This window comes from Mobula birostris, chromosome 2 (genome assembly GCF_030028105.1).
Source record: "Mobula birostris isolate sMobBir1 chromosome 2, sMobBir1.hap1, whole genome shotgun sequence".
NCBI classification, from domain to species: Eukaryota; Metazoa; Chordata; class Chondrichthyes; order Myliobatiformes; family Myliobatidae; genus Mobula; species Mobula birostris.
The window spans coordinates 5,700,975-5,720,536 of NC_092371.1; the positions used below are offsets into that span (position 1 = coordinate 5,700,975).

At 54.0% G+C, this 19,562-nt stretch overlaps 1 protein-coding gene across 7 annotated transcripts in view; it reads left to right on the forward strand.

Annotated features, from left to right (window-relative positions):
• Nucleotides 1-18,694, forward strand: part of LOC140211616 (semaphorin-6D-like) — a 61,387-nt gene extending 42,693 nt beyond the window's left edge. For 6 of the 7 annotated variants that reach the window (XM_072281575.1, XM_072281564.1, XM_072281539.1 and 3 more), the window contains 13 exons: nucleotides 136-237; nucleotides 1,432-1,522; nucleotides 1,802-1,921; nucleotides 5,478-5,566; nucleotides 6,929-7,146; nucleotides 7,577-7,708; nucleotides 9,302-9,457; nucleotides 10,386-10,559; nucleotides 13,165-13,302; nucleotides 14,687-14,764; nucleotides 15,627-15,685; nucleotides 16,567-16,611; nucleotides 17,008-18,694. In XM_072281575.1, the coding sequence (XP_072137676.1) occupies nucleotides 136-237; nucleotides 1,432-1,522; nucleotides 1,802-1,921; nucleotides 5,478-5,566; nucleotides 6,929-7,146; nucleotides 7,577-7,708; nucleotides 9,302-9,457; nucleotides 10,386-10,559; nucleotides 13,165-13,302; nucleotides 14,687-14,764; nucleotides 15,627-15,685; nucleotides 16,567-16,611; nucleotides 17,008-17,996 (2,391 nt within the window). In that variant the 3' untranslated portion in view covers nucleotides 17,997-18,694. The remainder of the gene's footprint in view (nucleotides 1-135; nucleotides 238-1,431; nucleotides 1,523-1,801; nucleotides 1,922-5,477; nucleotides 5,567-6,928; nucleotides 7,147-7,576; nucleotides 7,709-9,301; nucleotides 9,458-10,385; nucleotides 10,560-13,164; nucleotides 13,303-14,686; nucleotides 14,765-15,626; nucleotides 15,686-16,566; nucleotides 16,612-17,007) is intronic. The other variant, XM_072281583.1, reaches the window with a different exon arrangement.
• The last annotated feature ends 868 nt before the right edge of the window (nucleotides 18,695-19,562 follow it).

A 19,562-nucleotide genomic window follows, 5' to 3' on the forward strand; every position in this document is an offset into this window, starting at 1 on the left:
GCCATAGGAGGAGGGGTTGTGGTTGGTGCCAGGGAAGGAGAGCTGAGACGGAGGCTATGGTCAGTGGAATGGGTGGGGGGGGAAGATCCCGGGACGGGAATCTCCCTGACGTCGTGTCTCTCTGCCCATCTCCAGGACGAGTGCCACAACTTCATCCGGGTCCTGGTGCCGCAGAACGATCGGACTCTCTTTGTCTGTGGGACCAACGCGTTCAACCCCGTCTGTCGGAATTACAAGGTGAACCCAGGCACCAGCTCACGAGATGCACACAACAAACTTCCTCCAACACGCACCGTTTCTCCCAGTACAACACACTTACCCACACACGCAACATGCTTCCTCAAACATCAAACTCCCTTCCCCTGCATGCAGCACACGACCTCTAACACACAACACACACACTCTCCAACATGCAACATGGTTCTTCCTACCACAACATACAACACGCATCTTCCAACACACAAACGTCCTCCTGCACTCAGCCGTGTCCTCACAGATGCAGTGCATGTTCTCAGACACGTAACATGCATCGGACGGGGAGACCAGGTGCGCCAGGATCCTATTTCTGCTCCTTGCCTCCTGTGTTTTATCTGAGAGAGCTTGGGTTTCCTCTGGCTACTTGGCTAACTCCCGCAGTCCAAAGCCACACCAGTTAGTAGGTTAAATTGTCCCGTGATTAGGCTCGGCTCGGGTGAAATCGGGATACGCTGAGTGGCATGGCTTGAATTTCCACACTGTATCACTAAATAAATCCCAGCTGTGATGAGTGGGTAACACGGTCCTGCGCACGCACAGGGGGACTCGCGCATCCAGCAACGACCGCCTTGCAAAGCGGGCGTGTCCACAGAGCGCAGGCTCGGGAATGACACAGAGCGCGGGCTGGAACGGGGAGAACAGGGAGCACGCACTTCTCGCGCTCACTCCAGTCGGATCAGCAGGGTGCCAGCACCCACGGGCCTCTCATTAACCTGATCACAGGGTCACTGAGAGTGATGCATCATGGGAATAGCCCCTTCAGCCCACCCAGTCTGTGCTGGCCACCAAACCATTCCCTTTCACCCCTTACTCGCACACTAGGCGGTGATTTACATCGCCGGGACGTGGGGGGGTGCCAGAGCAGCCAGGGGAAACCCTCGCAGTCAGAGGGAGAACAGGGCGACTCCAACCTCACAGGTACACACATGGGCGCACACACAAAACACAAACAGCACCTGAGGTCGGAATCGAACCCTGGTTTCCCAAGCCGTGAGGCAGTGGTTCAGTTGCCCTCGCGATCACGTAAAGCAGTGCGGTTTCAGGGTGTGACCAGCAGCGGCATGGTCTGGCTCACCAGTCGTGTCGGTGAGGGTCAGACCTGTCCCGGTCTAGTCCGGTGATCCCGCCTCTGTTCCGAGCGACTTGAATCACCTCCTCTCTCTCTCTCCCCAACAGATGAGTTCCTTGTTGCAAGAAGGCAGGGACATAAACGGACAAGCTCGATGCCCCTTTGAGACCAAGCAAACCAATGTCGCCCTCTTTGCTGGTGGGTATCAGGTGGGGGGGGGGAAGAAGGAGGGGCACAGAGACGAGGATTGTGTAGAGGCCCCGGGGTGGGGGAGGGGAGTGTTACAGAGAAGTGGAGGGTTGGGGGCCAGCGGGGGTCATAGAGACAGGAATGGGCGTAGGGTCAGAGGGAGTTACAGAGACGGGGAAAGGTGTGGGGTCTGGAAGGAGTTTACAGAGACAGGGAGGGGTGTGGTGCTGGTGCTGAGGGTGCGCGAGGGGTACTACTCACCATGTCTCTCTCTGTGATCTCGCCCAGAGGGAAACCTGTACTCGGCGACAATGGCAGATTTCCTGGCCAGCGACGCGGTGATCTACCGGAGTCTGGGTGACAAGCCCGTCCTCCGTACGGTGAAGTACGACTCAAAGTGGTTGAAAGGTAAAGGTGGCTCTAAAACCCTCCCCTCTCTGCTTCCCCCCAGCAAGCCACACAAAGCATCCTGTCTGGATGCATCATGGCTTGCTACGGCAACTGGCCTGCCTGTCACAGCTCTTCTTTCACTGAACCTCGGTACCAATTTACCTCCTTGCAAAACCAAAATAGACCCTTGGCCTCTCTCTCCATAGAACCCCTGAGTTTCATGCTCTGAGACTGAGGGTGAGGCCCATCTGCTCCAGTGCTGGTAGGTCCCATTGACAGTTCTCCCTCGGGTAGCTATTGGCATGGATTTTCCACCTGTTTGGAGCCTAGAACCTGGGTCACCACCTCAACATGAATTCAAGTCACTTCGCACGGGAACAGGCCCTTCAGTCCAACTCGCTCATGCTAACCAAGATTGCCATCTGGGCCCTTCTCGCCTGCCTACGTTTGGCCTTCTAAACTTCTCATTTCCATGTACTTGTCCGAGTACCTTCGAGATGTAGTTTGCACACCTGCCCCAACCACTTCCTCTGGCAGCTCGATCCAAACGCTGATCACCCTCTGGGTGAAGAAGTTGCCCCTCAAGTTCTAATTAAACTGCTCCTCTGTCACCTGCGCCCTCTAGTTCTCAATTCCCCAACTCAGTCTCTATTTGTGCCCCTCAGGATTATGCACCCCTCTATAGGTCACCCCTCGTCCCGACACTCAAGGAGTAAAGTCCTTACCTGTTGAACCTCTTTCCACGACTCGGTCCTGGCAATGTCCTCCCAGTACTTCCCAGCTCAATGGCATCTTTTCTAGAGCAGGGTGACAAAACCTGGACTGAACTCTTCAAGTGCGCCCCCACCAATGTCCTATACAACTGCAATATACATCCCAACTCCTGTACTCAGTGCCCTAACGGGTGAAGGCCAGCGAGACGAATTCCTTCTATGTCTACCTGGTGCATAAGGGCTAAACCTCTGAGTTAAACATAGACAGAGACTGACCTTCCAGCCCATGATTCTCTGCTGAGCTGATCAAGCTAATGAGACCTAATTAGTCTAAAGTCTTCTGCCTGCACCAGGAATCTTATCCCTCCAATCTCTGCAAATTCATGTGTCTGTCCTGTACACCTGTATCGAATCTGCCTCCACCATCACCTCTGGCAGAGCATTCCAGGCACAAACCACTCTCTGTGTAAAAAAAACACCTGCCCCACACATCTTTCTTCAAACTTGCCCCTTCTCCCTTTCAAAGCACATCTCTTCAGTCAGGTGTTTCAACATCAGTCACTGAAAGCAAGCAGGCATGTACTGCAGGCAGTGAAGAAAGCTAATGGCATGCTGGCCTTCATAACAAGGAGAATTGAGTATAAGAGCAAAGAGGTCCTTCTGCAGCTGTACAGGGCCCTGGTGAGACCACACCTGGAGTACTGTGTGCAGTTTTGGTCTCCAAATTTGAGGAAGGACATTCTTGCTATTGAGGGAGTGCAGCGTAGGTTCACAAGGTTAATTTCCGGGATGGCAGGACTGTCATATGTCGAAAGATTGGAGCAACTGGGCTTGTATACTCTGGAATTTAGAAGGCTGAGAGGGGATCTGATTGAAACATATAAGATTATTAAGGGATTGGACACACTGGAGGCAGGAAGCATGCTCCCGCTGATGGGTGAGTCCAGAACCAGAGGCCACAGTTTAAGAATTAGGGGTAGGCCATTTAGAACGGAGTTGAGGAAAAACTTTTTCACCCAGAGAGTGGTGGATATATGGAATGCTCTGCCCCAGAAGGCTGTGGAGGCCAAGTCTCTGGATGCTTTCAAGAAAGAGGTGGATAGGGCTCTTAAAAATAGTGGAATCAAAGGTTATGGGGATAAGGCAGGAACTGGATACTGATAGTGGATGATCAGCCATGATCACAGTGAATGGTGGTGCTGGCTCAAAGGGCCGAATGGCCTACTCCTGCACCTATTGTCTATTGTCTAACTATGGGAAAAAGATATTGGCCATCTAATATATCCGTGCCTCTCATAATTTTATAAACCTGTCTTTAAATTTATTCACTCTCTCTGTAAACCTATGCAGTCTAGCTTTAGATCACAAGCCCCACCCCACAACACTGGGGGAACGACTATGACCCTCTACCCTATCTACATCATTCATGATTTTATAAATCTCAAAAACATCACTCTTCAACCTCCTTTCAGCACCAGGATAAACAGCCCCAGTGGGTCCAGTCTCTCCCTATAACTCGAGAAGACTTTGTACCACACGTACATGGAGCGTGCGGGTCTGCAGCCCCTTTTTGCCCATCTGTGAGGGCTGCTCCTCGCCCTCTGGTTGCCCCTTAGCCCCGCCCCATTTATATATGGTCATCCAGTAAGGAGGGGGGCATGGAGGGATGAGGATGTCCTTGTCAACTTGCTCCTGGGGCTGGTGAAAACAGCCATCCGTGGCTCCTGGAAACGGGTGGCGGAGGGAACTGCCCAGGCAGACTGCCTGGCAATGTTTAGGGAGTATGTCCGTGTCCGAGTAACCACTGAGAGGGAACACGCGCTGTCCACGGTGACCATGTAGGCGTTCTGGGACTGTTCGGCTCCGCGGGGGATTAGCGCCATCATTGACAGAGATAAAAACATTTTAGATTAATGTCATTTGTCTAGTAGTGGTGTAGTAATTGTGTTAGTCACTGGTTTGTATATATTGGAGCACTGAATTTGGAATAAAGATACTTTGTGAAAATTATTATATATATGCAACTGAAGTCCAGCAGTCCTGGTAACAACCCCATAAATCTTTTTCTCTCCAATAACAATTTAATAACATTCTTCCTATAACACGGTGACTAGAAATGTACACCACTGCAAAGACACACTCCCGGGGTCAGACAGAGTGAAACTCCCTCTACACCGTCCCATCACACACTCCTGGGGTCAGTCACAGAGTGAAACTCCCTCCACACTGTCCCATCACACACTCCCGGGGTCAGTCACAGAGTGAAACTCCCTCTACACCGTCCCATCACACACTCCTGGGGTCAGACACAGAGTGAAACTCCCTCTACACTGTCCCATCACACACTCCCGGGGTCAGACACACAGTGAAACTCCCTCCACACCGTCCCATCACACACTCCCGGGGTATAGGTTGGACGCAGTGCAAGAGTAACCCTTCGGCATATCTCTGCACTTATCTATCTGACAAGCCAAAGCTCATTTTTCTCTTCACTTCCAACCCCGGCTCCTTACTCACTCTCTCCCTCTGAATCATTCCCCTTCTCCTTCTCTCTCCCTCACTTCCTCACACTGTCTACCCCTCTCCTCACACTCTCTCTTCTTCTTCTTCCTTCTCTCTCTCCCTCCCGTGCTCCATCTCCACTCTCATCCCTCTCTGCCTCCTCATTATCATCCTCTCTTGCTCCCTCTGCTTCTAACTTAGTCTACCCCCTCTCTCCCTCTAGCTCCCACTCTTCCTTCTCTCCTCTCCTCCTCCTCCTCTCACTCTCTCTCTCTCTCTCTCTCGACAGTTCCCTTGGCAACAAGACCTGTGGCAGTAGGCCTTATTGACATATTTCTCTCCTTCTCTGTTTTGTCCAGAGCCGCACTTTGTGCATGTGATCAACTATGGCCACTACGTGTATTTCTTCTTCCGAGAGATCGCCATGGAATACACGGCACTGGGACGGGTAGGTAATGCAGTGATGTGGCGGAGGCTTTTCAGTCAGGAGTCAGAACTATGGCCAAGGTCTTCTTGTGGGAATTGGTTCTGGGTCCAGTTAAGGTCAAAGTGGAGCTTATTGTCATTTTGTTTACTGTGCATACTCCAGTGCACGAGGTAGAATTGTTAGATAGGGAGGGCTCATTGGACCCGTCCAAACTGCAACAAAGAGGTGTACCGAAGTCAGTGAGATAGGTCGGCTGGTTGAGTGGTTTCGCAACAACATCCTCGCACTCAGCATCGGCAAGAACTGGGAATTGATTGTGGACTTCGGGAAGGGGAAGTCGGGAATACACACACCAGTCCTCACTGAGGGGTTGGTCACCGGTGGAAAGGGTGAGCAACTTCAAGTTCTTGGACGCCGTCATCTCAAGGACCTATCCCGGGCCAACATATCGATGCAATTACGAAGAAGGCACGGCAGCAGTTATTCTTCATTAGGAGTTTGAAAAGATTCGTCATATCGCCAAATATCCTTGCAAATAACCACAGACGTACGGTGCAGATCATTCTGACTGTTGGCATCAACATTCTGTGTGGAGGATCCGATGCTCAGGATCAGAAGGGGCTGCAGAGGGCTGTAGACTCAATCAGACCCATCACGGGCACAACCCTCCTCTCCATCAAGCACATCTTCAAGGGATGGTGTCTTGAGAAAGTAGCACCCACTACTGAGAACGCTCACCATCTGGTGACAGAGACAAGAAGAGGTGTAGGGGCCAAAGGGGGTGACGAGATGGGAAGGGGTGTAGGGGAGGGGGTGACAGAGATGGGAAGGGATGTAGAGGCCGAAGGGGGTGACAGAGACGGGAAGGGGTGTGGGGGGTCACAGAGATGGGGAGGGTTGTAGGGGTCACAGAGATGGGGAGGGGTGTAGGAGGGGTCACAGAGATGGGGAGAGGTGTAGGGGTCACAGAGATGGGGAGGGGTGTAGGGGTCACAGAGATGGGGAGAGGTGTAGGAGGGTCACAGAGATGGGGAGGAGTGTAGGGGTCACAGAGATGGGGAGAGGTGAAGGGGTCACAGAGATGGGAGTCACAGAGATGGGGAGGGGTGTAGGGGGTCACAGAGATGGGGAGGGTTGAAGGGGTCACAGAAATGGGGAGGGGTGTAGGGGTCACAGGGATGGGGAGGGTTGTAGGGGTCACAGAGATGGGGAGAGGTATAGGGGTCACAGAGATGGGGAGACGTGTAGGGGTCACAGAGATGGGGAGGGGTGTAGGGGTCACAGAGATGGGGAGGGGTGTGGGGGGGGGGTCACAGAGATGGGGAGAGGTGAAGGGCCGAAAAGGGCTGCAGAAGGTCCCAATCACTCTCATGCTTCTCACAGGTGGTCTACTCCCGGGTGGCGAGGGTCTGCAAGAATGACAAGGGCGGCTCCCCGAGGGTGCTGGAGAAGTATTGGACGTCCTTCCTGAAGGTGCGTCTAAACTGCTCAGTCCCGGGAGAGTCCTTTTTCTACTTTGATGTCCTGGAGTCGATGACAGGAGTAGTGGCCATCAATGGCAGTCCCACCGTTATTGGAATCTTCAGCACTCAATCCAACAGGTAGGTGTGTCTGTCTACACACCCACTAGCTTGCCTTTCCATGTTGGGAGTTTCACTCTGTCTGACCCTGGGAGTGTGTGATGGGATGATGTGGAGGAAGTTTCACTCTGTGTCTGACCCCGGGAGTGTCAGATGGGACAGTGTACAGGGAGCTTCACTCTGTGTCTGACCCCGGGAGTGTGTGATGGGACGGTGTAGAGGGAGTTTCACTCTGTGTCTGACCCCGGGAGTGTGTGATGGGACGGTGTAGAGGGAGTTTCACTCTGTGTCTGACCCCGGGAGTGTGTGATGGGACGGTTTAGAGGGAGTTTCACTCTGTGTCTGACCCCGGGAGTGTGTGATGGGACAGTGTAGAGGGAGTTTCACTCTGTGTCTGACCCCGGGAGTGTGTGATGGGACGGTGTTGTTGATGTTTCTTTGCCTTTCCCAGTATCCCAGGTTCTGCCGTCTGCGCCTTCTCCATGGAGGATATTGGGAATGCCTTCAATGGCAGATTCAAGGAGCAGGGATCAACGGATTCCTCCTGGATTGCCGTCCCTGAGGACAGGGTGCCAAAACCAAGGTAGGTCCCCTCACCTCTGTGATCCTGCAGTTTCCCCTGGGTGCTCCAGTCCCCCCCCCCCACCACATCCCTGGGGTGGGTTAATTGTCCGCTCTAAATCACTGCCCTCTGTTGTGTTGGGGGGTAGTATTTGGGGGAGAGCTCATGGTTTAATGAGGGAAGAATGAGATGGGAATTGGTATCTTTGGTTCAGTATTGTCACATGTACCGTGGTACAATTAAAAACCTTGTTTTGCGTGTCATCCACACAGTTCATTTCATCGCATCAGGGGAAAAGCCATGACAGAGTGCAAAGTGGAGTGCGGTTCAGGCAAAGTGCAAAGGCTGTCACGAGGTAGATTGTGAGATCAGGAGTCCATCTTATCCTACTAGCTAACCATCCAGTTGTCTTCTATCAAAGTACTAGAGGCAGACATCCCACCCTGCAAAAACTCATTTCAGGGAGGTAGCACCATCAACTTGTGAGAGACTCCCGGAACTTCCGGGAGAGGTGGGACGTCTCTAATAGAGTAGCTCCTTAGCAGCTAGCCAGCTAGTTTAAATAACGTTAGCTATGCTAATGAATGAATGACACCTGTTAAACTCACCTCAACGTGTCTTTTACAGTCTTAACCCACCATGGGCAATAGAAAAGTCACTGTTGCAAACAGAGCAGCCAGCAACACTGTCATTATTTTTGACCCCTATTAGGCAGGGGTACACTTTAGTGTAGTATGAGGTGACGTACGTTTATATTTTTTTGGAACACTCTGCCATGGCGCGCACGTGCGTGTGCGTGCGCTCTCTCTCTCTCTTTCTCGGTCACTTGTGCGCTCTCAAGCGCTCTCGCTTGCTTTCTCTCTCGCACGTGCTCTCTCTCGTGGTTGCTCTCGTGCTCTCTCTTGCTTTTCTCTCGCTCGCTCTCAAAAAAATTGATTTCCATGATATTGTATATAATTTGCAGGCATCAGGGAGCCACTATTAATATGCGGGAGACTCCCGGAAGTTCCGGGAGAGGTGGGACGTCTGTAGAGACTGCCTGTCAGCCCGGTAGTACGTGCTTTTTTATATCTTCTGCCTGATGGGAGAGGGGAGAGGAGACATGTCCTGGGTGGATGGGGTCTTTGATTCTGCTGGCTGCTTTCCTGAGGCAGTGAGAAGCGTAGACAGTGGAGGGGAGGCTGGTTTGTGTGACGTGCTGATCTGTGTCCACATCTCTCTGCACTGTACTGTGGCCACAGGCAGAGCAACTACCACTCCGAGTCGCGATGTATCCGGATAGGATGCTTCCTGAGGTGAATCTCTCAAGTTGGTGAGGGTCAGTGTGGCTTAGGCTCAGTAGTGACTTGACGGGCCAAACGGCCTGTTTCCATGTGGATCTCTGTCAGCGGAGGGCTTGATTCTCTCGAGGGTCAGTTTGGGAACCCATGGGATCAGAGGAAGAACGAACACACACACACATATATATATATATACACATACATATATACACACACACACACACACACACACACACGCAAACCTAGGTCTCTGGGGCTGGACAGCCACGGTTCTTTGCACTCTGGCTTTTGACGGTTTGGCTGAGGCTTATCTTTCCGCTCTCCGCTCTGCCAGGCCCGGGTGCTGCTCAGGATATGGAGAGGCAGAGGCCTACAAGAGCTCCAGTGAGTTTCCTGATGAGAGCCTGTCCTTCATCAAGTCACACCCACTCCTGGACGACACGGTGCCCCAGGTCACAGAACGGCCGTGGCTGACCTGGACCCACGGCAGGTGAGAGCCGCCACGGTGAACGTTCACTCCTGTAAATGGCCGGCACTCACGAGCAGGATTTGGAATTGGAATCGATATTGATAATCGGTTTGTCACCCAGACAGGTCGTTCCCTATATGTCAGTACATCGGGGTGGTAGGAAAGGGAAACAGAATGCAGAACGGAGTGTTGCAATTACGGAGAGGGCAGTGCAGACAGAAAGCAATGTGCAGGGGCCACAATGAAGTAGATTGGGAGATCAGGTGCTCCTCTTTAGCGTGTGAGAGGTCCGATAACGGCGGGGTAAAAGCTGTCCTTGAGCCTGCTGGTCCGTCTATTAGGCTTTTGTATCTTCTGCATGACGGGAGGGAGGGGAAGAGAGATTGTCCGGTCCAGGGTGGGAGGGTCTTTGATTATCTTGGTTGTTTTGCTGAGGCAGTGGGACACATAGGCAGAGTCCATGGAAGGGAGGCTGCTTTCCGTGATGTCCGCAACTCCCTGCATTTTTCTTACGGTTTGGGGCAAAGTAGTTATAGGGTGCTTTCTGTGGTGTGTCGATAAAAACCGGTGAGGGTCATCACAATAAAAAAAACAGACGGCTCTGTAACTGAAAAGGGCTGTCTAGTGCAAACAGCATTCCTCATTTGTGTTCTGCCTCTTGGAGTTATGAGGGCTGTCTGGAATTGTAAGGGGGCATCTGGACTTGCAGTGGGTATCTAGACAGTCACTGATTTCAGGTCTGAGGATGGGGGTGTCTGGACCTACTGAGGAGATCGGAGAGGGGTGAGGAACCCCATACTATGGTTTAGAATGAGTCTAGAGCTGGGGGTTAAGGAGGGATGATGGTGGGGGAGGAAGAGTTAGTTACTGCCGATCAATGGACTGAATGGTCTCTCCCCACCTAACCTTTTTGGTCCTTCACACTCCCCCCCCCCCCCCCCCTTTACAGGGAGCGACTGAGTCAGCTGGTGGTAGACACGGGAGCGGGACCCCACCAGAACTACACAGTCCTCTTCCTGGCCACCGAGGCTGGTCGGCTGCTCAAAGTCCTGCTCCAGACACAGACGGGCAGCCAGACAGAGGCCCTGCTGCTGGAGGAGCTGGACGTGTACAACCCCAAGAGGTGAGTGGTGAGGGGGGAGGATCAGTCTCAAGCTGAACCCCATCTCCCCAGACATGCGTTTCTTCGATCTCATCTAGCCGTCTCTTAATCCCCATCAGGCCATCCTTGGGATCCCGACTGTCTGGCCAACCCTGGAACCCTGTGTCCCTGACTCTGAGATCTAGTCCAGCTGATTCTGAGATTTGCGTCTAGGTCATGTCTAGCCATCTCTGAGACTCCAACTGGCTCCCATCCACCCGTCTCTGAGGCTCCATCTAACTTCATCCACCAATCTCTGAGGCTCCATCTAACTCTATCACAAATCTCTGAGACTCCATCTAACTTCATCAACCCGTCTCTGAGACTCCATCGAATTCCTGTCTAGAGGTTCTGTCAAGCTCCATCTACTCCATTCTAGCCACCTCTGGTGCTCTATTACACCTTTCCTCTCTAGCTGTCCCTCTGATCCTGTCTCATCGTCTCCGGGACCCCATCTAGCTGCCCTGCTGCTGTCTTTGGGATCCTGTCTCCCCGACCCTGGGATCCTGTATAGCCACTACTCTCTTCTTTCCCATTTCTGGGAGTCTCTCTCATCGGTTTCGGAGACCGTGTCTCAGACATTATTTTTAAATAAAGCGTGTAACAGTCCCTTGCAGCCCACCAATTGAACGCCAGCCTAATCACGGGACAATTAACCCACTAACCCCTACTCCCCGGACTGTGGAAGGAAACCAGAGCAGACAGAGGAAATCCATGTGTTCGTGGGGAAAACGCACAGACTCCTTACAGATTCGAACTCCAATGCCCCAAGTTAGAATAACATCACGACAACCACTATGTTACTGTGGCGCTCCGTCTCCCGAAACCTGTCTCTGGTCTCCAGGACCATGTCTAGCCGTTTCTGGAACCCCATCTTCCCGTCTCTGGGTCTCCATCTTCCTGTCTCCAGGACCATGTCAAGCCATCTCTGGAACCCCATCTTCCCATCTCCAGGACCATGTCTAGCCATCTCTGGAACCCCATCTTCCCTTCTCTAGGTCTCCATCTTCCTGTCTCCAGGACTATGTCTAGCTGTCTCTGGAACCCCATCTTCCCATCTCCAGGACCATGTCTAGCCATCTCTGGAACCCCATCTTCCCATCTCTGGGTCTCCATCTTCCTGTCTCCAAGACCATGTTTAGCTGTTTCTGGAACCCTATTTAGCCAAGTTTCCCCATTTGTGACTTTGTTTCCAGCAAAGATGTGATAACAGCACATTTGGAAAGCGGTGAAATCATCGGACAAAGTCAGCATGGATTTGTGAAAGGAAAATCATGTCTGACGAATCTCACAGAATTTTTTGAGGATGTAGCTAGTAGAGTGGATAGGGGAGAACCAGTGGATGTGGTGTATTTGGATTTTCAAAAGGCTTTTGACAAGGTCCCACACAGGAGATTAGTGTGCAAACTTAAAGCACACGGTATTGGGGGTAAGGTATTGATGTGGATAGAGAATTGGTTAGCAGACAGGAAGCAAAGAGTGGGAATAAACGAGACCTTTTCAGAATGGCAGGCAGTGACTAGTGGGGTACCGCAAGGCTCAGTGCTGGGACCCCAGTTGTTTACAATATATATTAATGACTTGGATGAGGGAATTAAATGCAGCATCTCCAAGTTTGCGGATGACACGAAGCTGGGCGGCAGTGTTAACTGTGAGGAGGATGCTAAGAGGATGCAGGGTGACTTGGATAGGTTGGGTAAGTAGGCAAATTCATGGCAGATGCAATTTAATGTGGATAAATGTGAAGTTATCCACTTTGGTGGCAAAAATAGGAAAACAGATTATTATCTGAATGGTGGCCGATTAGGAAAAGGGGAAGTGCAAAGAGAGCTGGGTGTCATTATACACCAGTCATTGAAAGTGGACATGCAGGTACAGCAGGCGGTGAAAAAGGCGAATGGTATGCTGGCATTTATAGCGAGAGGATTCAAGTACAGGAGCAGGGAGGTACTACTGCAGTTGTACAAGGCCTTGGTGAGACCACACCTGGAGTATTGTGTGCAGTTTTGGTCCCCTAATCTGAGGAAAGACATCCTTGCCATAGAGGGAGTACAAAGAAGGTTCACCAGATTGATTCCTGGGATGGCAGGACTTTCATATGAAGAAAGACTGGATGAACTGGGCTTGTACTCGTTGGAATTTAGAAGATTGAGGGGGGATCTGATTGAAACGTATAAAATCCTAAAGGGATTGGACAGGCTAGATGCAGGAAGATTGTTCCCGATGTTGGGGAAGTCCAGAATGAGGGGTCACAGTTTGAGGATAAAGGGGAAGCCTTTTAGGACTGAGATTAGGAAAAACTTCTTCACACAGAGAGTGGTGAATCTGTGGAATTCTCTGCCGCAGGAAACAGTTGAGGCTGGTTCATTGGCTATATTTAAGAGGGAGTTAGATATGGCCCTTGTGGCTACGGGGATCAGGGGGTATGGAGGGAAGGCTGGTGCAGGGTTCTGAGTTGGATGATCAGCCATGATCATAATAAATGGCGGTGCAGGCTCGAAGGGCCAAATGGCCTTCTCCTGCACCTATTTTCTATGTTTCTATGTTTCTCCACACTGACCCCTCCCTGGCTGCTTGTGTCCTGCAGGTGTGGCTCGGGGAGAGAGGATGGCCGCCCGCTGGCCATGGAGTTGGATCGGGACCACCACGCCGTGTATCTGGGCTTCAGGGGCTGCCTGCTCCGCGCCCCCCTCAGTCGCTGCCACAGCCACAGTCACTGCCGCAGGTGAGAGGGTGGGAGCAGATAGGATCCCCGCTGGGCCTCATTCCTCCCCTATTCTCCCTCCTACCCACTGCAACCCCCTCCCTTTCTCTCCCCCTCCTTCTCCCTCCACCCTAAACCCTTGCACTCCTCCACCCCTCCCTCACCCCACAAACCCTCTCTCCCTTCTGCAACCTAAACCCCCTCCCTATCCCTCTCTCTGCCTCACACCTCCTCCCCTCCCTCCCGCACATTCCTTCCCTGTGTCTTCCGGAGGTGGGGGAGGAGCCGCACCCTCTGTGGGTGGGGGAGAGGCAACCCTGTTGTTGGTGGTGGGTGGGGGAGTCCATGTTGGTGGAGGGAGCGGATTGAAGGGAGGATGGGCTTTGAGTTGGGGGGGCCACTGTTGATTGCAGAAGGAAGAGGGGGTAGGGGAGGACAGGAGCGGTATGAGGGGACGGGGTGACCCTGTTGGTGCGGGGAAGGGTGCAGGGGTGATTGGGGGGGGGGAATGCCCATTAGTGGCCAAGGGAAGCCCTTATTCCCCTTCCCCCCCGCCATGGACATCTGCACCTTCAACTGTCTGGTCCCTTCAGATCAGTGACCCAGGTTTACACTATCCAGGGATCGGGGCCTTTCATCAAAATTCAGAAATAATGAAAAATATACAGAGGAATTTTCTCACTTGTGGTCACTACATTCACCAGTGTAGATGTGTTTTCTTAAACCCCCTGAGGTGGTGCTGAGGGACTTCCCACCCAACTCTGCCCCTCCGGACTGTGTTTCTGCCCCACCTTCCCCCTTCGGCGGCTGCACCGAGCTTCCGTGCGTCCCTCAGCACTGACCGATTCATTTCTTTACTTAGTGACACGGCTGGGAGCAGGCCCTTCCCGCTCAGCAGCCCCTGGGAAAGGACGCATTCTGCGAGACGGACGTACTGACTGCTTTCAGTGGACGCTGGGATTGAAGGCTGAACTCTGGCGGCCCAAGCTGTAGTAGCGTTGCAGTAGCTGCTACGCTGGACCGTGCCGGTCAGCAGCGTTCCTCTACAGATCTCTCGGCGTGCTGGCGGACCAAAGACAACCTTCAGGCAGCACTGGATGTCTGGCTCGGTGGGAACTGTCCGTAGATCAGAGGGTGCTCTGTTAGGCGGCTGCTGGGGGTGAACCGAGACACACCCCTCCTTCTGCCTTTTAGCAAATCCACAGTAACCATCTCTTCCCCAAGGCAGCATGTATAGAGGGTGCTGTGTTGACCGTATGGGGAAGGCCTCTCACCCCGCCAGGGGCAGCCAATGTTTGCGTGCAGAATGATTTGCAGGTTCCATCACTAGCTGGGGCCATCTGCCTCTCGAGGTCTGGGCTCCCACTCAACCCCACTCATACTGAGTGTTTTTCTTCTCTTCCAGAGCATGCTTGGCCGCCAGGGACCCGTACTGTGGCTGGCTGAAGGTGGGCCACTGTGGAACTCTATACCCCGGGACCAGGTCAGTGGGAGGGCAGCTCCTCCGCATTGGACACCACACTGCCATTTTGTCTAGATCGTGTGGGTGGCCCACGCACCCTGTTGGGGTGGGGTGGTTCAGCGTTCTGCCAGGAGAATCGCCTGCCTCACAGACAGGGCTGACCATTCTGACCATCTGCCCTATCATTGCTGTGGTCAGCCATTTTGTGAAGTCACCTGCCACCTGTGGTGTCCACCAGTTAGCCATTTTGTGAAGGTCCTGTGACACCTGTGGCATGCGCATGTCAGCCATCTTGTGAAGGTCCTGTGACACCTGTGGCATGTGCATGTCAGCCATTTTGTGAAGGTCCTGTGATACCTGTGGCATGTGCATGTCAGCCATCTTGTGAAGGTCCTGTGACACCTGTGGCATGTGCATGTCAGCCATTTTGTGAAGGTCCTGTGACACCTGTGGCATGTGCATGTCAGCCATCTTGTGAAGGTCCTGTGACACCTGTGGCATGCGCATGTCAGCCATCTTGTGAATATCTCCTGCTGCCTGTGCCTGCCATCTGTTGGCCATTTTGTGAAGGTCACTCTCCACCAGAGAGGTCAACATTCAGCTATTTTGTGAAGGTCACCTTCCATCTGTTGGCCAGTACATTAAGGTCCCTTACTGCCCATTGTGCCAACTTTGTGAAGGTCTCCTACCACTCATGGTGTCCATCAAATCGGCTGTTTTGAGTGGGGTGTCTGCTGCCAGGTTGGCCATGTTGAGTGGACCAGGGATGACAGGAGTGCTGCCCCCAACCCATCTACTCCCATCCCACTAAATTCCATCCCCGCCGGCTCTACCACCCCAATTGTCAGACATCCCCCTCATTCACGGACTTATCTCTCGACAGGAGTGGCTTTGAACAGGATGTGGAACGTGGGCACCTCTGGGACCGGGAGCAGTGTGGAGGTGAGTTCAGGTACCATCGGGGCAGCAATGCCAGGAGCAGGGGTGGGGTCCTGACAACCAAAGCAACGGATCTCCACCTCACCTTCTGGTCCTCAGACTCCTCCCACCTCTGACCCCTCCTCACTGTCCTGATCTTCCGAGTTTCAGAATGAGATTGAGATACATCTATCACATGTCCCAAAACACAAACAGTGAAACCTGCCATTTATGTTCCACAATAACACAACCTGATGTGCTGGGGGAAGCCCGCAAATGTCACCAACTTAGCATGCCCACAATGCCCAGCAGAACAACATGGAACACAACCAGAATCAAAACAACAACAGCAAAACAAGCCCTACACGGACAATCCTCCAACTCCAGGGCAGGTCTCTGGGCCTCCAATCTCCTGGGCAGGATGCTGGGCCTCCAATCTCCAGGGCAAGATGCTGGGCCTCCAATCTCCAGGGCAGGACGCTGGGCCTCCGATCCAGGGCAAGCCTCTGGGCCTCCAATCTCCTGGGCGGGACGCTGGGCCTCCGATCTCCAGGGCAGGACACTGGGCCTCCGATCTCCAGGCTACAAGTAATGCCTATTACTTGGAGGGTGCCCCATCACACTCCTGACCTGTGCCTTATAGGTTGGGGGGAGAGGTGATGTGGCGGATGTTGAGTATGTGGATGGGGGAGAGATCTTGAGGTGCCAGGAGATGAGTTACTCACTGCAGGACCCCAGCCTCTGACCTGCTGTTGTAGCCCCGGGGTTTCTGTGGGCTGTCTGGCTGGGGTTCCTGGTCTCCAAAGGGGCAGGGAGATGTCTGTATTGTCCAGTTGATATCACTGCCTGTGTCCCCCTCTCACTCTCACTCTCACTCTCTCCCTCTCCCCCCCGTTATCCCACAGCCTCACCCCCCTCCATCCAAGGTAGCCTACAGGACTCATCCTATGGTGAGTTTGCAAGACATTGCCCTACACAGTTCGACGGGGGGGTTGTGTGCGGAGGGAAGGAGAGGTGTTTGGTGAGGAGTGGCGGCAGGGTGATGGGGCAACTCCGGGTGATGGGGCAACTCCAGGTGGTGGAGTGGGGTATTAAACTGGCAATTTGCAACCTGCTGGGGTTGGCATGTGGGTGCGAGGGTGGTGGATGGGTCAGGACAGGTGGGGGTGGTTGGAGGAAGGGAGATGGTTGGTGCAGGAGAGTGGGAGGGGGGTGGTGAACGGTCTGTCCCTCAGGAGCAATGTAGGACCCTGCTGGGACAGGCGGGAGGAGAAGTCGGGCAGACGTCTGGGCGAGGAGACGGACAGCCTTAGAAAACTGATGGGTCTCTTCTCCTTTGCCCCCAGGGGTGGAGAGGGCGAAAGCCGGCAAGGCCGCTGGGCACCGCGTCCACCTGAACTTACTGGCAGCGGCTGCCGTCTCGGCCTTCCTGCTGGGGGCCCTGCTCTCGGCGCTGGCCTCCTCGTGCTACTGGCGGAGGGCCGGCGAGGCGGAGCTAATGGGCCCAGAGGGGGCCAAGGCCCACGCGGAAGCCTCCAGGATCTACGCCAGCCTGCTGGTCGACCATGGAGGACGCGGCGCCCACCCGGAGCTGACCTGCTTGCCCACCCCGGACGCCACACCCGACCTCCCGTCCCGGAACCTGAGACCCTTGCGGGGCCGCTGGGACGTGCCTGCAGCCGGGACGGGGAGCGAGCGGGACCCGCGGCTGACCGGCCTCACTGCCCACGGCCTTCCCTTCATCCCTAGTGCCGTGGTGCTGCCCAACAATGCGCTGGGCCGCCAACCCTCGCCAGCAGTGCCCGGCACCCTGGTGGAGGAGGAGCAGAAGGAGAAGATCCGGGGGCCGCTGTGGGACCCTCCGCCCCCGCCCTTGCCCCACCGGCCGCCTGCCGAGGTGGTGGACGTTGGCACGCTGGACTCACTCCTCCAGCGGCTCCACCAGATGAACCTGGAGGTCTTGGGCCCAGCAGGAGCTCAAGAGAAGGACCTTGGCCCCGTTGTCAGGGGTGACGAGGAGGAAGGAGACGACGAGGAGGATGAAGAGGAGGAGGAGGAAGAGAAGGAGTGGAGAGGGAGGGCTGCCTACCACGCGGCCGCCACCCTGCCGAGAGACGGGTGTGCCCGTCAGGGACCGACGCACGGACGCGCTCTCTACACCTTCCCCAAGACCGGCCCCGAGCGGGACAGGGCCCAGTGCCGCAGTCGGTTGACTGCCCCTGAGCTTGGCCCCTCACACCAGTCCGCCACCGAACTCCCCCCACCCGTGCCCCGCCATGGACTGCGGCGGGCTGAGACCCCAGAACCCTCGCCTCCCCTCTCACCGCATTCATAGCCCCTCTGGGGAGAGCAATTTCCCCAGGCCTCCAGCCCTGAAACAAGGTGAGGGGGAGTGAGACATCCTCATCCCACCCTCTCCCCACCGCAGCCCCCCTTTCCCCTCCCCTCCCCACCGTCCCTATTCCCTCTCCTCCCTCCACCCACTCCACCTCTACCACTCTCCTTTCTTCCCCTTCCCCCTCAACCCTCCTAGACCCTTCTTCAGCCTCCCCCTTCCCTCTCCCACAGTCTGACCCTCCCCTCACTTTCCCACCTGGCATCTTCCCTTTCTGACCTGAAATCTCCTTTACCCCTTCTCTGCCCCCATCTCCTCCAGTTCATCTTCCTTCCTCCTCCAACTCCATCTCCCCTCCCCCCTTCTTTCCCCCTCCACCTCCTGCCTATTTCCCCAACAGTCCCGAAACCCCTCGCAACCCCCGCCCTCAGCAGGCCACGACCCCATGACCTTCGGACCTGACCATCTCTCCGGCTCGCAACTCTGCACGACGTCGGTGAGGAGACCCATGGGCTCTGAGGACCAGGAGAGAGGGTGCGCCACTGGCAGCCCTCCCCAAAGCCAGAACGCCCTATTCTGAACATCCTGGGCCTGTCACTGTTGCTTCTGTGTAAATATGTTACAGGAAAATGTCTTTTTTTATTATTATTGTTAATGTTGTTGTTATTTAAAGAGAATTATTGTAGTTTTTTCTGATACTGTGGACTCTGTCTGGATGCTGGGTTGCTCGGGGACAAGATGGCCACCAGCTGGGGAAGGTGCAGATTCTGAGGAAAAAATACTGGGACTTGTCAGAGAGTTAATGAGATCTACCACACAGAAACAGAGCACTATCCCAAAGTTACAGAGCATTACACTACAGAAACAGAACACTACACCACAGTCACAGAGCACTACACCAAAGTTACACAGCACTACCGCACAGAAATAGAACACTACCACACGGTCACAGCTCTTTGTCCCATCTAGTTTATTCTGCCTCATCCCATCGACATTGATCTCTACCCAAAACACAGCCCTCCATAACACTCAATCCATGTACCTAGTCCCATCGATCTGTACCCGGACACAGACCCCCATACACCCCCCATCCATGTTTCTATCCCATCGATCTGTACCCAAACACAGACTCCCATACACCCCCATCCATGTACCTAGTCCCCATCGATCTGTACCCAAACACAGACTCCCATACACCCCCATCCATGTACCTAGTCCCCATCGATCTGTACCCGGACACAGACCCCCATACACCCCCCATCCATGTTTCTATCCCATCGATCTGTACCCAAACACAGACTCCCATACACCCCCATCCATGTACCTAGTCCCCATCGATCTGTACCCAAACACAGACTCCCATACACCCCCATCCATGTACCTAGTCCCCATCGATCTGTACCCGGACACAGACCCCTATACACCCCCCATCCATGTTTCTATCCCATCGATCTGTACCCAAACACAGACTCCCATACACCCCCATCCATGTACCTAGTCCCCATCGATCTGTACCCAAACACAGACTCCCATACACCCCCATCCATGTACCTAGTCCCCATCGAT